Consider the following 15,102-nt stretch of genomic DNA (forward strand, 5'->3'; position numbering starts at 1 on the left):
GTGTTTTATTATATATTAGTCTCTTAAATCAAATAGAAGACAAAAAGTGGAGCTACAAACCAAAGTTACAACAGTACTAGCTTTTCTCGTCGCCCGTCTGTCTACTTTTACCAGAGGTCTTTATTTCTTCATAAGGCTTTGAGCTACTGTCCAGGGTCCTTGACTCCAACCTGAAGAACTCCCTGTGGCAGGTGGGTCTGGTGGTTAAGAACTCTCTCAACTCTTGATTAACTGGGAATGTCTTGATTTCTCCCTCATTTTCGAAGGAATGTTTTGCTAGATATAGGATTCTTGGTTGACGGTTTCTTTCCTTCAACACTTCAAGTACATTGAGTCATGCCATCTGGCCTCCGAGGCGCCTGATGAGAAATCTGCTCAATGACCTTCCTGGCAAACCTTCTCTCAGCTTCATAGACTTTCATAATGTACCGTATCATGTCTTATGCAACAGAACATTTTGTATAGTATCGTGAAGTCAGTTAAGTTGTAACGTTATTTTGAGACCAGAATTTAAGGAAAAGGAATTGAACACTTCAAGTGTAGACATTATGAGGTCTCTAAAATTATTACACATTTTCAAACTAGAAATAAAAAGGCCACTGAAGTATCCTGCAGATTTTTATTTATAACAAAGTGAATACCAATATCTAATAACACACGTAAAGAAAAATTTCTTTGGGATCCTTTTTCCTAAGTGTAAAGGGGCCTTGAACTCAAAAAGTGAGAAAACCACTGTGGTGTGTCCCCAGCGGTGATGGGTCCATTTCTTGCTCTGACCTCAGAGTGCACCATTGTGATGTACTTCACAGAGCCCTATGAAAGAGAAAGGTGGGCCCAGGTTTTTGGTCCTTAGAGCCCAGGAAGCTGCTTTTGGTGACCTGACGGCCTTGGACCTACAGTTAGCTTGTGTTTTCCTTGTTTCTTCCATTTTGTTGATTTTCGTTTCTCCTTTCTCTACTCTTTTTTATTTGTGTCATTGTTCTTTCTACAGTTAGCATAGTGAGTATTGTTGGTATAGTTAATACTTGATTAGCATAGTTAGTGTAGTTAGTACTCGTTAGCGCTGTTGGTACAGTTAGCGTAGTTAGCGTTGTTAGTAGAGACAGCATACTTAGCCCTGTTAGTACAGTTAGCATTGTTAGTTAGCGTAGTTAGCGTTGCTAGGTAGTGCTGTCAGTCAGTGTAGTTAGCAGATCACCAGGATGCAGGGCCTCACAGCCAAATCTGCTGGCAAGAAGGCTCATATTGATGACTTCCAGATCCTCCACACCATTGGTGAAGGCACCTTCGGTAAAGTGAAGTTGGCCCGGCACATTCTGACCGGGACACAGGTGGCTGTGAAGGTCATAAAGAAAAGGCGTCAGAGCTTCTCAAGTGTCCAGGCACTTTTCCGGGAAGTGTGCAGTCTGAAGGCTCTGAATCACCCCAATGTTGTAAAACTGCTGGGGGTGATTGACACAGAGGAGACATGTTTCGTGGTGATGGAGTACCTCAGTGGGGGGGACATGTACCGCTATTTGAAGACCCATGGCCGTATGACAGAGGCGCAGGCCCGAGGCCCGTTCCAGCAGCTGGTCTCTGCCCTGCAGCACTGCCACCGGAGGGGCATCGTGCACCGGGACCTGAAGCCACTGAGCCTCCTCTTTGATTCCAAGATGAATATCAAACTTACAGACTTTGGCCTCAGCAACAAGTGTGATGACATTTTCCAACTGGACACGACCTGCGGCACACACCCTTATGCTGCCCCGGAACTCCTCCTGGGGCAGAGCTCCAGCGGCCCTGCGGTGGACGTGTGGAGCTTGGGAGTAGTGCTGTACACCATGGTAACTGGGTCCCAGCCCTTTGTGGGAAAAGACTTCCAGGAGCTGCGGAAGCAAATCCTACAAGGGCAGTACCCCATCCCACCGTATCTGTCTGTGAAGATAAGGGATCTGTTACAAAAAATGATTGCCCTCAACCCCAGTGACAGAGGCACCTTACCTGACCTCATGAGGCATCCATGGGTCAACATGGGCCAGAAGGAGCCACTCCAGCGACCCTGTGCAGAGGACCTGGAGGTGACAATGGTGAGGACTCCGGGCTTGACTTGCGACCAGATCCAGGACACTGGGACAGGCAGTGTGAGCTCCAAGAAACCCAAGGTGGAGGTCTCCATCATAACTCTGAAGCCCTTCTCCTGCGGGGACCTCTGTGGCAGTGAACTTGAGCCTTCTCCAAGCCCTGTGGTGTCCTCCCTGCAAACCAGGTGGCTCTACCACAGAAAAAATGTGCCGCTGCAGGAAGACCAGCAGGCAGGGCAGAAGACTGGTGAGTCTGCCTGTCCCCCACCCAGCCTGGAGGCGAGGACTGCCACCCCCAGCCCAGCCCCCCAGTGTGGCACTGGGACATCCACCTCCAGCAGCAGCAGCAGGATTGGAGCCCCAGAGGGAAGCAGCTGCCCCCTGGGTGTGTCCAACACTGGAAGGTCCTCCCACGCTGGGCAGCCTGAGAGTGTGTCCTCATCCACTCTCTCTGGCCAGAGCCAGAAAAAGCAAGGGGTGGCTGGGAGAATCTGGAACTTTATTTTGAAATATCTTTGTTGCAAGCTGCCCAGCATGAGGCGTCATAATAAAGTGAGCCCATGTGAACCCCATGGATGACCGAGGCAGGAAGGTCAGGCCGCCGTGCTCCCTGGGGCCCGGTGCAGGGGAAGAGGAGTGTGTTCTCTGCACGGCCTTCAGAAGCATCGTATCCAAGACCCTGGCCACCTCAGAGGATGGTCCGGAGCAGCCCGGGCGACCGAAAGCGAGGCCACCGTGGCTGCAGGTCTGCCCCTCAACCCCCACCTGAGTGAAACTTGAGAGACTGGACTGTCATTCCTGGGGCACGTCTCCCCTCCCCCACTCTTCTGTCTTCCGTGTTGGTGGGGGAGGGGGATAGTTCTTGTTCCAAGAACTCCTTGGTTCTTCCAATTCTAGTGAATAAACTTGATGCTCCAGAAAAAAAAAAAAAAAAACACAAAACAAAATGAAAGCTCTAACATTTCAAATTGTCAGTGATAAAATAAAAATGAAAAAATATATAATAGAAAAAAAATATATAAATACATAATTTAACAGTTTTAATAATTCATTCATTTATTTACTAATAATTGTTTTCTGAGCACATAGAGCTTGTATTAGATCCCAGAGATATAGAAATATCAAAGTATTTTGTCTCATGGAGCTTCAAATCTAGTGTGGGATATGGTCAATAAGTAAATATGTGTGTGCTTAAGACATTGGATCATAATCATCACGGTGAGAAAATTAGAACAGAGTAAGGTGATGAAGTATTGGGGGATGGGGACTTTTAAACAGCGATTCGATGAAAAAGCTGTAGAGGAACAGCCATCTCAAGATGCCCAAGGGAGAAAGCGTTCCAGGCAGCTGGACCAGCAGGTAAAGTCAGTGGGAGCTGGGCATTACGTGAGGGACGGTGAGGAGGCCTGTGTGGCTGGAGGGGAGTGAGCCAGAGGCCAGTGGAAATAATGGGTTGGAGGGACGATGGGGTCCAGACGACGTGGCACTTGGAAGATGTGAGGGAGATTAGAGACACTCTCTGGTCTCACAATACAATTCCCAGTGTCCTTAAGACAAAAGCTTACAGGATGCCAGTAGCATGTTCTCTGTCCTAAAATAATTGCGTGTGTGTTATATATTAGTTTGGGATAACCTTTACCTTAGCACAGGAGTACAAAATTTCCTATTCAAAGAAGAGAAACTCCTGGGATAAACAAGAATATAAAAAAGAATGTATAACTGAGTCACTTTGCTGTACAGCAGAAATTAACACAACATTGTAAACCAACTATACTTCAATTAAAAAAAGAAGAGAAACTCTCTGCAATTCAAAAGCACCAAATACCCACTCACATAATTTTTCTATTTTCCCTATCATGTTTGATGCCAGCATTTTTATAGTTAAATGGAATATTTTGTGGCAAGGTGTTTGCAGACTATGTAAATATTTTATTCCTCATCAACGATTCTCCCAAACTTTGACCTTTCCAATACTCCAGTATTTCCAATAGTTTTAGCATCCCCTGGTGACTCTCATCTGAATTATTACTCTAATGAATGCTAAATTCTAACCTTATCATTCCTGCTACATGTACTAGTTGGTATTCTGTCATAAGGAAGAGCTTTCTTCTCCCCTGTAGTCAGGGATTCATTTCTTTACTGATATCAGTATGAACCCATGGGTTCTCAGCTGCAACTTGACAGTCTAAAAACATCACTCGACCAAGTGATCAAAGTTATCTTCATCACCACCGGGATCAAGGCACATCAGGGGTCTTCTGATACGGCACCATGGGAAGAACACAGTATCCCCTCTGTGGTTGCCTGCCAAAAATCTCATTGGAAGGACCTATGAGAGAAGGTCTTAAAGAAGAAGACAGAAGAACTGTTTCAAGTGGAAGAAGGCTAAAGAGAAAGGAAAAGCAAATGCCCCGGGTAACCCCTCATTCTGTCCTGAGCCAGGGGGTGATAGCGATCAAGGGGGGGAAAAGCAAATGCCCCGGGTAACCCCTCATTCTGTCCTGAGCCAGGGGGTGATAGCGATCAAGGGGGGGGAAAAGCAAATGCCCCGGGTAACCCCTCATTCTGTCCTGAGCCAGGGGGTGATAGCGATCAAGGGGGGGAAAAGCAAATGCCCCGGGTAACCCCTCATTCTGTCCTGAGCCAGGGGGTGATAGCGATCAAGGGGGGAAAAGCAAATGCCCCGGGTAACCCCTCATTCTGTCCTGAGCCAGGGGGTGATAGCGATCAAGGGGGGGAAAAGCAAATGCCCCGGGTAACCCCTCATTCTGTCCTGAGCCAGGGGGTGATAGCGATCAAGGATGTCATTGGAAAAATTAATGAAACTTGGGTGTGGACTGGGCTTTATATAATGGAATTTAGCGATGCCAGACTTTCTGATCTTGATAACACTTATGCAAAAGAATATCCTTATTTTCACGATGTACATACTAAAAAGAAAGAAAGGGAGGGAGGGAGGGGGGAGGGAGGAAGGGGGGAGGTGGAGGGAGGGGGAAGGGGAGGGAGGGGGAGAGAGGGGGAAGGGGGAGGGAGGGGGAGGGAGGGAGGGACTGATGGAAAGGGGAGAGAAGGGAGAAAAAGTCTCCCACAATTGTCATCCATCTAGAAAGAGTGAAGGCAGGAAACTTAAGTATGCATAGAGTGATTTTGTAATTTCATGTATATACTCTTAAAAATGAATGTCAGAAAATTTAGTTAAAAATAATTATCACAAAAAACATAATCCTTTGCCTCAATTTTTAGTAATTAGTTTAAGTTCAGCGTTTGCTTAATTTTCAATTTGTTTCAGTAAATTGTTTTTAGGGCCTAATATGTCCCAGGCACCGTTGGGCACGTAAAGGGGAATGAGATGTGATCTGTGATTAGGGAAGTTCCCGACCCCCAGGAAGGTCTCTACAGGAAATAACACCTGGTCATTCAGCAGCACAGACCAGTGGGGGTTGAAATTTCAATGAATGAACCCAACTAAAATATTCAGCACCGAGTTTCAGTTTCAGACTCTCTTTGAAAGAGCCTCATTACTCCTGAAAGAATAGAAAATATTCTCCCCCAGTGCCCCCTCTCCCTGGGCATCACGTTGCTCACCTATTTATTTTTGCTGGTATTGATAATATGTGACTCAATCATATTCACTGTCATCTGCCGCCCAGATGTTTGACATAGATAAGATCCTCTCTGAAACGTCTCTGCATTGGCAAAAAAGAGTAACTTGATTATCTCCCACCTCTTAGTATTGAAATCAGCAAGGACGCCCTGTAGTTCCGTGTCTTAATTGATTCTTTAACCAATGAAGCTTGGGTAAATATGCAAAACGTTATTCTGGTTGGAGACTAAAGGAAAGGAATCATTAGCAAAGTCTACTTAAGACTATTGCCTCAAGTAACTTCTTTTCAAACTCTGAATAACTGAAACAAAATGAAATGCACTAAGAAGATAATCTGAAATCTTTAGGACCTTATAACGACATTTTCCTTAGGTAAGGGAAAATCTGAACTATCTAACTTGACCTGTTCAAATAAAGAAGTATCTTCATATGGTTATAGAAAATATAATGTGGTTCACTCTGGATGGTAAGGTGAGCAGTACAACTTACGTGGAGGGAATATGCTACCACTTTGACCTACTTTTTAATTTTCTTTTTACTATATTACAGCAGTCTTTTGGAAAACCTGTGCAGACTTGCTAAGGCATAGGAAAGCAGTATATAGATACACACACACACACACACACACATATACACACATACACACACACAAGGCAAAACCCCACATTTTAATATATAAAGCTATTAATGTGATGTTCCTTTTTATGTAAAGTTATGAATTTGGATATTATATGAACCATATTAACTGTATTCACATTGCAGTACAGACTCCTATTCAGGAAGAAGAATCAGGTGAAACTTTCATTTGTTTGGCCTGAGTTTAGTGACAGGTTATTGGGAGGAGGCATACGGGAAATCTTGCCTGATAAATTTTGCGGAGCTCGTTAAAGAATGCAGAGCAAGGGTGACAACTGATATGACTACATTTTTAAGAATGAAAGCGCATCTATCATTGTATTCAGTCTGGGACGTGCAAAGAGTCTAGCGGTGGGCTCAGAGGTGCTTGAGGGAGAGCCCTTTGAAGCTAAAAGGTGTGTGAGAGTCGTATTTAATATATTCCATCCATTAATGTCTACAGATTATGCTTTTTGTTGGAAAACAGTTTTTGGAAAGAGGAAAACCAACCAGAAGCCTTTATTAAAGCTCAGCCTTTATTAAAAAGACCTTAGTGTGAGAACAGCTCTCAAATGAGTTTCTGTGGAGAGCAAGGAGATTAAAGATTTAACAGATAGTTTGGGGAAGATCAGTCAAAGTTCATTCAGGAGTTCTCCGTTCAGACCCTGAAGGCAGGGCCACTTCTGTTGTGTTAGGACACAGCCAGGCATGTCTAGGGCAGCCAGCATAGAGGCGTGCCTGCTTTAGCAGCCGGGGATTGGATATTTTGGGTTTGGCAAGGCGGGTGGAGAGGAGTACTTGCGGCTAGGGTCTTGCCTGTCAAGGGTCAGTTGAACCTTTTTGGACCATGAGAGTTTCTCACAAAGTATCTAATATGATTTGTTTTAAAAAATAATTCCAATTTGCTATGTGATCCTGCCGGCTGTATCTAATGTAAACTTTTCTGGGTCTGTTGCCTGAATAAGATAGAAATGAAAGTTTGGATCTGCCTTCTATGTTAACAGTATATATAATGTTAAATTTGTTCGTTTTCACTTACAGGCTGGAGCTAATGTCCTTCTCCAGGACGTCAATGGAAATATCCCACTGGACTATGCCACGGAAGGGACAGAATCGAGCTCCATCCTATTGACCTACCTGGATGAAAATGGTAGGCAGATGCCTTGAAAAACCATAGAAAGATAGAAGAAGAGATAGGGTGGTAGAATTTAAGTGTATATATTTTAGGCGTCCTTACATGATTTCAGACGGACGTCGTTTCCCTCGATGGTGTGAAATGAGGTCTCGTTCCGTGCAGCGTTTCATAGTTGGTTTAGTCAATGCAGTTTTGCAAGCTGGCAGAAATCTGGAGACCAACCATGCAGGGACATTTTAACAGGCATCCAAAGTCCATAATTAGCCGGACTGGGTTTGTAATTATTATCTATTCTCCACTGGGAAGGGAAGGGAAGTGAACCAGCACAACTGAATTTTGAGTTAATGAGCGTGAGGTCACGTGAAGTGTATTCTCCTAGGAGGATCCTGCCTCCGAAGAATCCCACGCAGGTGAGTGAGGGCTGAAGTCAAGGGCAGTTTGCACAGCATCCCAACATCCACTCTTGGGGACACATGGAAACTCATCCCTCGTCGGAAGAAAGCTCCACGGTCATGGTGCCGGCTGAAACGATGAGGCTGGGCCCCCAAATGTATTCGCTGACAAAGAACGTTTAATTGCACAGCCTGAGTGTATAATTTCATGAGTAAGTTCAGCCTTGGCGAAGTGTGAGGCGTTTGGAGCCCTGAGCCCCATATGGTGTTAAACTAAAGGAGTATGCCCCGTCGTTTTTTTTTTTTTTCTTTCAGCTCTTTAGGTATAAAGAACACCAAAGAAATTCCAATCCCTTCAAGTATGATCTTTCGTCAGAGAAAAAGTTCAGCATATTTAATAGGCACATCGTGCCTGAGACCCTATGGTTCTTGCCTCTAAGAAAAGCCTGCACATCTGCCTCTTCGCTCTCTGTGTTCTGGACCCCCTCCAGATCACTTGTCTCAAAAGGTTTATTCTCAGGAGGGCTTAGAACAATAATAATTAGTGCTTAGCAGCCCTGAGTTCTTAAAAAAAACTTGTCTCATTAATTCTGAAAGCAAGGTAAGCGATGTTATCTTCATTGGAGAAACTGTGAGCTGCGCTGTGGTTCTGAGGGTCACCAGGTCATGGCCCCGGGTGACAGGCCGTGGGGTAGAGTCACTCCCTGGTCCCCCCTCCTGCAGAAGGGACGTTGCGCTTTCTCGCATCTCGTCAGCTGTGACTTGTTCCACTGCTGGGAAGTTTATCACTTGGATCTTTGCAAAACTTAACTTGGAGCGCACGATTCTGAATCTGAGTTTAGAACGTGGCTGTCTTATTTATCTGTGCCAGTTCTGTGGGATCGTTTCCTGTTCTCATTGTTCTGAATTTGTAATAGCTACAGTCATGTATCTTTCCCTTTGGAAACTAAAATTAAGTATCTTTCTTTGCAAAAGAATGAACTTCTTCACCTTTCCAACTCATGGGAGGATTTTGTTTGCTAAGAACATTGAGTGTTTGCAAGGGCAGTATTACTATTCCATATAAAGAAAAATAAGTGTATTCCTTTAAGAGGCTGATTTAAAAATGATTAAGGAAAAAAATGAGAAGGAGATACTGACTCTGAATGGTTAGGAGAAAATCTGTCACGACGATGGCTGTCACAATCCGTTTGTGAGATCCGTGTTTGCCGGAACAAATGTGCTTTAATATCTCTTACATTTTGAATTCTGTTTTCCATTTGTCCCTGCTGTTGCACTGGCCTCTGCCTTTCATCTGTCTGCCCGTCCTTCACCCCATTCACAGTCTGGTTCCATTTCTGCCCACATCCTTCCTCCTTATCTGGATCAGCTGCCATAGTTCCAGTAAATACTGTCTAATTCAATTTATTCTCTGCATCCTCCCCCGTCCCGTTGGTGCGCTTTTAGAGTTATCGGTTGTGACAGCATGGGCTGATACTGTTAGCAATTTCTAATGTTCCAAGATGGGATTTTCATTATTTGGTGCACTGCCTTCTTCTAACTAGGCGGTGGAAAACCTTGAGTTCTCACTCCGCATCATCCAGCTTCAAATCGGAGTACTTATCACGCTGTCACATGAGGACACATGTGGAAGAAGACAGGCCAGGTAGCGAGCACGTTGATTACATGGAAAATCGCTGGTCACAGGTTCTAACTGTACGGTCACCACCGGCATACACTGTACCCCAGGAAAGATGCTCACCATGGAGAAAAACATATAGGTCTATGTTTCCAAGTCCCTGAAGAGTAAAACAAAACCTTTTTACTTTGCCCTTCATATATCATCACCCATGGCCCTTTCTCCTTTCTTTCAAATCCATCCTTTTAGAAAAAGCAGCTCATATTTATTCTTCTGAGTTCCTAATTTCCTCTACTGAGGCCACTGAAGTTCTGCTTCCTCCCCTACCGATCTGGACACGTCCCTACGGTGATTGCCCTCGGTTCTCTATCCAGCTGTCACTTTTCTGCTCTCCTGCCTTTCCTCATCTCCCTGTGACATTCAGTGACCTTGATCACACTCTCCTATGAAAAGGCTCTGATCTTCCCATAGTTTTTCTCCCTTCTTTTAGTTTCCTTTGGATGCACCACTTATGTATCCAGAAGCCAAAATATTGGTTGTTCCCAAGGCTTTGTCTTTGAGCATCTTCTCTCTACACACTGTCCCTGGTCATCTTCCCCTCTTCCTAGTGTCCTTAGCACCTACCTGACCCCAGGGTTACTCTTGCAACTTAGATATCTTTCAAGACCTTCTGCATTTCCCCTGCAATTTCATTACGTGTCTTGTGTCTTTGACTTGTATGTCAGACAAGTTGAAATAACGTGTCCAGTATGGACCTTCATGTTGTGCTTTCATACTCTCTCTGTATTCTCTTTACCTTTACACCCAGAAATCTGAGTATCTGAACATCACTTTTCTTCTCCTGAATCCCTCACGTCGAATTGTCACCAAATCTTACAGAGTCTCTTCCCTTGACATCTTTCTAATAAGTCCACGTATCTCACCAGCCACGCTATTACTGCCTTAGTTAAAACCCCAGTCTTTCTATTTTGGAACAGCCTTGGAAACTGGTCTTCTTAACTCCAGACTTAGCCCTCCCTCTGCATTTTTCAGAGACTCCCAGATTCATCAGTCTGCAAATGACCTTGTATGTTTCTCCTGCTTAACAAAGTTCATTCAAACTGCTGTTCCTGCACCAACCCCTTCAGAATCATCCCATTATTGGGGTGACAGTGATCCCGATTTGCCTGGGACAGTCCCACATTAAGCCTGTGGTCAGAGTTGGGGGAAAGGATTTGGTAGAGGTTACAACACCGTTTTGGCTTAAACTGGTTTATTTCTCTTTGCTAGAACAACTTTCATTATTTGCCTGCTTAACTTTTTTGCTTCCGTCAAGTCTTGGATCTCTTTGGAAGCTTACCATAGTGACAGAAATTGAGATTAGATGCAATTCTCGGAGCTTAGGGAACCCCAGGGTACAACCATGGGATGGGTCATGTCATAGCATAATGATAAAATTATCTGTAATAGCAGCACAGAATACCCCCAATACAGGATGGATAATGGAGAAAAGGAAAAGCTGAATTGTTACAAAACAATATTACCTTGAGAGGGACAGTTAAGGAAGGTTAAGATAAGGTTCAGATTGACTTGAGATGTTAATGTAGTTTCGGTTCTTCACAAGCATTTATTGATATAATCAAATGTAATCAGGCAGTAGTAATTAGTATCACATGTAATAACTTGTGCATTTCAGGTAAATGATTTGTTCCTTATGTCCTAAATTAAACAAAAAATTACTAAATTCCTTTCAAAATAATAAATCTAAGCAGGGCATGTATTAATTTTTTCAAGAAACAGTATGAAAATAAAACTGAACTTCTTTTCAAAAAGAGAGGATTGGCCCGTTATCCACTACAAAATAATAGATTTCTTATGGGCTGTAGTCATCTTGTTTGGTTTTTTCCCAGAAGCATCTTAAGAAATTTAACCAAGAAGTGAGGGAATTTCCATTCTATTGTCTTACCAAATATAGATCTGTGGGGTTTTTTTCCCTGAACATGTCGGAAAAATCTAAAAATCACATCTTAATTGGTATCATATTTGATTCAAAATAAAGTTTTAAAATAATGGGGTACGATGTCATAATATTCCCCTCATATCTTCACAACAGTCACCAGAAATAGATTGTTTCCACATAATATGTTGTAATGTGCATGAGTCTGAAATGAGTGACAGCTAATCTCTGTTTCAATTTGTGTCTTTCATCTTTGAGCCCTATTCTTTTTTTAATCACTCAATTTTAATTACATGTTTAAATAATTCTCTAAAAGATGCATACCACTTCAGTAAACATGCAATATTATAAAAGTTAAAATAATATAGCCTTAGAGTAGGGCAACCATTAGGTTTTTCTGCTACTTCAGCATGCAAAATTGAACACTGACATCTGAGAAATAGTGTTTTCCAGATACTACTCACATGTCAAATTCCATAATCCTAAAAATAGGAATAGAGTGACAGTTTTAGCTGGTTGTTTAGAAACCTCCAATGTGCCTGTTAGGGAAATCTGTTAGTTCTTCTGAAATGGCTTCTGATGATTAGGAAGCTGAGGTGTGGCTTCTCGTGTTTCTCATTCATGTTTCTACTAAAATGGGTTTGCTTTGAACTGAGTGTTTGAAACAAGCTACACTATTCAAATATTGCATTTGGCTTTATTTTGTTTGGTTTCTCCCTGCCTCCTTATTGTAAAGAAAAACGCTCCTAAATGCGTGGCAGGTGATCCATGTACCAGAAGGCTGACTGATGATGAAATGACAGGTCCCTTTCATTGAGTGCTTCCTGCAAGCTAAATACTGTTTTATATGCTGTATGTGTTTTGACTCATTCTCATGACAACTGGTGAAATAAACTGTCAGCCCCTTTTGCAGATGAAGAAACTGAGGCAGAGGATAAGTTACCTGCCCCCACTGGCACAAATAGTAAGTGCAAGACACAGCACTAGAACTCCAGACCATCTCTGCTCTGGAGTTCATCCAGGCTCGGAGAACAAGGGATGCAGGGAGGCAGGCGTGGTGTGCTCTAGGGGGACATGACAGCCGATGGGCACCATGCTGGGCTGTGCCACGCAGACAGGTCTTATAAACATTACCCATAGCTTTGTCCCTTTGGGATATGTATTATCATCTGAGTGACGGAGGACGCAGACAATCAGGCTAAGTAACTTTCCCAGAGGCACCCTGGGGAGGTCGGCCACAGACCTGGCACAGCCAGGAGGATCAGTCCAGCCTTTTCGCTCAAGCCCACTGCTCTCTCTCTCCATGTTTGTGGCAAGGACTCAATCAGATAAGAGATAAAAATTGCTCAGAAGTGCGGCTGGCTCATAGCAAACACTGGCTGAGGTACAGATGTCATCTCAGCAGCAGCAGCAGAATCATCTTCATCAGCAGCATGAATATCACTATGACTGTTATCATTACTTTCACTTGGAATGAGGTGGATTATTTCCCCTTAGTGAACACCTATTATGCCCAGGAACCAACGTTAGGAACAGGGGATGCAGAAATGCAGAGATGTACGCTACCACGGAGATTACACCACCATGAAAGCTCAGGTTAAAATATATACTGGATAGAGGTATAAACAGGTGAGCTGAACTGAGTCTTCTCTGCATAAATCACCCACCTCATTGAAGCCAGGCTATCAGTCTTCACTCAATTTTAGTTTATTTCTCCTTATTAACATTAATAGTCATGAAACGATCATTTGGAGCATCCTTTAAAAAATATTTTGAAGGAAAGTTGCAAAAATAGTACAGAGAGGTCCCAGATACCCTTCATCCAGATTCCCCTAACATTAAAAATGTACACAGCTGTGGTGTATTCATCCAAACTAAGAAGTTAACATTGGTACAATACTATTAAGTAAACTACAGCCTTTATTCAGAATTTTCCAGTTTTCCCGCTAAATCCTTTTTCTATTCCAGGACACTGCATTGCTTTTAGGAGAAACTATTTTAATGAGGAAAATCATAGGGAAAAAAAAGTATGTCTTTACAACTCATTTCAATTCAATGCAGGTACTTTACAATACTTTGGGCAGTCTATGCTGATGATTTATACTGAAACAGAAATCCACTGAAAGCCTGCCATGGCTAAGGCATCCTATCACATTTTGGGATATAATAAGAGGAAAATTATTCAAGACTCTAGCTGGAAATAAGATTGCATGCCAAGAGAAACAATTATGGATGCTTTGAGTGAGAATTCAAATTGGAAGAGGCGCTTCAAAGAGGAACACGTTGAAAAATATAAGATAAAATTAAATTTTTACCCCCTGCAGCTGAGAAGCAGTGTACATTCTGTTTGAAAAAGGCTCTTTTCCCCCCTAGGAGTGGATCTGACATCACTGCGGCAGATGAAGCTTCAGAGACCAATGAGTATGCTAACAGACGTCAAACACTTCTTGTCATGTGGAGGAAATGTTAATGAGAAAAATAATGATGGCGTAACACTGGTAAGTTACCACGCTTCACTAGGAGACACTGCTTAAGTTGAGAACATACGTTGATTTCTAAAACATAGAATTATACACAATTAACTTCTAAATAATGTTTTTTATTTTTCTGATTATAAAAGTAATACATATTTATTGCAGAAATTTTGCAAAACAAACATGCAAAGAGGAAAATGCACATCACTTATACCACCACCCAACGTTTATCTGTTGATATATTCTCTTTAAGCCTTCCTTCTATGCATGTTTTTCCTACAAATTTAGAGTAATTTTCATCCATTATTTTGTCAATGTGATTTTTGAGATGGAACTTACAGGAGAATGTTTTCATTTTAATGTTAAGCAAAAGAAACTGAGTTACTCTGATGAATGAATTTCTAAATTCAAGCAAACTCCTGTCATTACTTTTTTTTTGCTATCAGGCACAGCTGCAGAAAATTAAACACACAACAATTAGATTTGGATTAATTTTAATGTAAACACAATGTCTAATCATCAAAATAAGAACGTTTGGTCCTACTGACCCATAAAAATTACCTGGGCTGGGCATGCTGGGGTTAAAATTAATGACTGTGGAAATAAATAAATGTATTAAGTTTCAGGAAAGTAAACTAGGGCAGCAGAAGGGATTATGAGCTCTGAAGCATGGGGTGCATAGAAGTGGTTGCAACCAATTTTAGAAAGTGGTCCAGTTTCTACCATGGGGAAAATATGGTGTGAGGTTGAGCACGGTAGATGAGGAAAGCAACGTAACCAAATGGATATGAGTTGTGTGACACCTGATAGCTTTATAGACTTATTAAATGCAAAATAAGTGCCTTGAGACTTCTCGATAGAATTGTCTTCCTAGATACTGATGTTGGCCTTTGGGATGTAAATTTCAGAAGACTATCAAAAATGGAACTCTAAGCTGTAGGAAAAGAAAACAAAGCATGTTTAGAGTTTATTGAAAAATAACACATTCAAATGGAAAAACATTCCAACCAGTTTATTGAAGAACTATTTACTGACCGTGACCTGTGAACAAAATCATAGTGAACAAAACCACAGAAGTCCTTTTGTCATGGGCTCACATTTCATTGGGGGAAGACAGGTAATATACAATATAAATGAGCTAAATATATAGCATATTACTAATAATAAATGCAAATGAGAAATAGTAAAACAAGACGGGGCCTGCTGGGTATACAGTTGACATTTTGCGTAGGTAGACAGGTAAGGTCTCACTCTCAAGAAGAGTT

The 15,102-nt window shown here is 42.5% G+C and overlaps 1 protein-coding gene across 1 annotated transcript in view; it reads left to right on the top strand.

Annotated features, from left to right (window-relative positions):
* MYO16 (myosin XVI) overlaps nt 1-15,102 on the top strand; it is a 543,552-nt gene that overhangs the window by 213,435 nt on the left and 315,015 nt on the right. The window contains exons 5-6 of the mRNA XM_036831092.1: nt 7,324-7,432; nt 13,737-13,861. Coding sequence (XP_036686987.1) covers nt 7,324-7,432; nt 13,737-13,861 — 234 coding nt within the window. The remainder of the gene's footprint in view (nt 1-7,323; nt 7,433-13,736; nt 13,862-15,102) is intronic.

This window comes from Balaenoptera musculus, chromosome 18, assembly GCF_009873245.2.
Source record: "Balaenoptera musculus isolate JJ_BM4_2016_0621 chromosome 18, mBalMus1.pri.v3, whole genome shotgun sequence".
In the NCBI taxonomy this organism is placed as follows: Eukaryota; Metazoa; Chordata; class Mammalia; order Artiodactyla; family Balaenopteridae; genus Balaenoptera; species Balaenoptera musculus.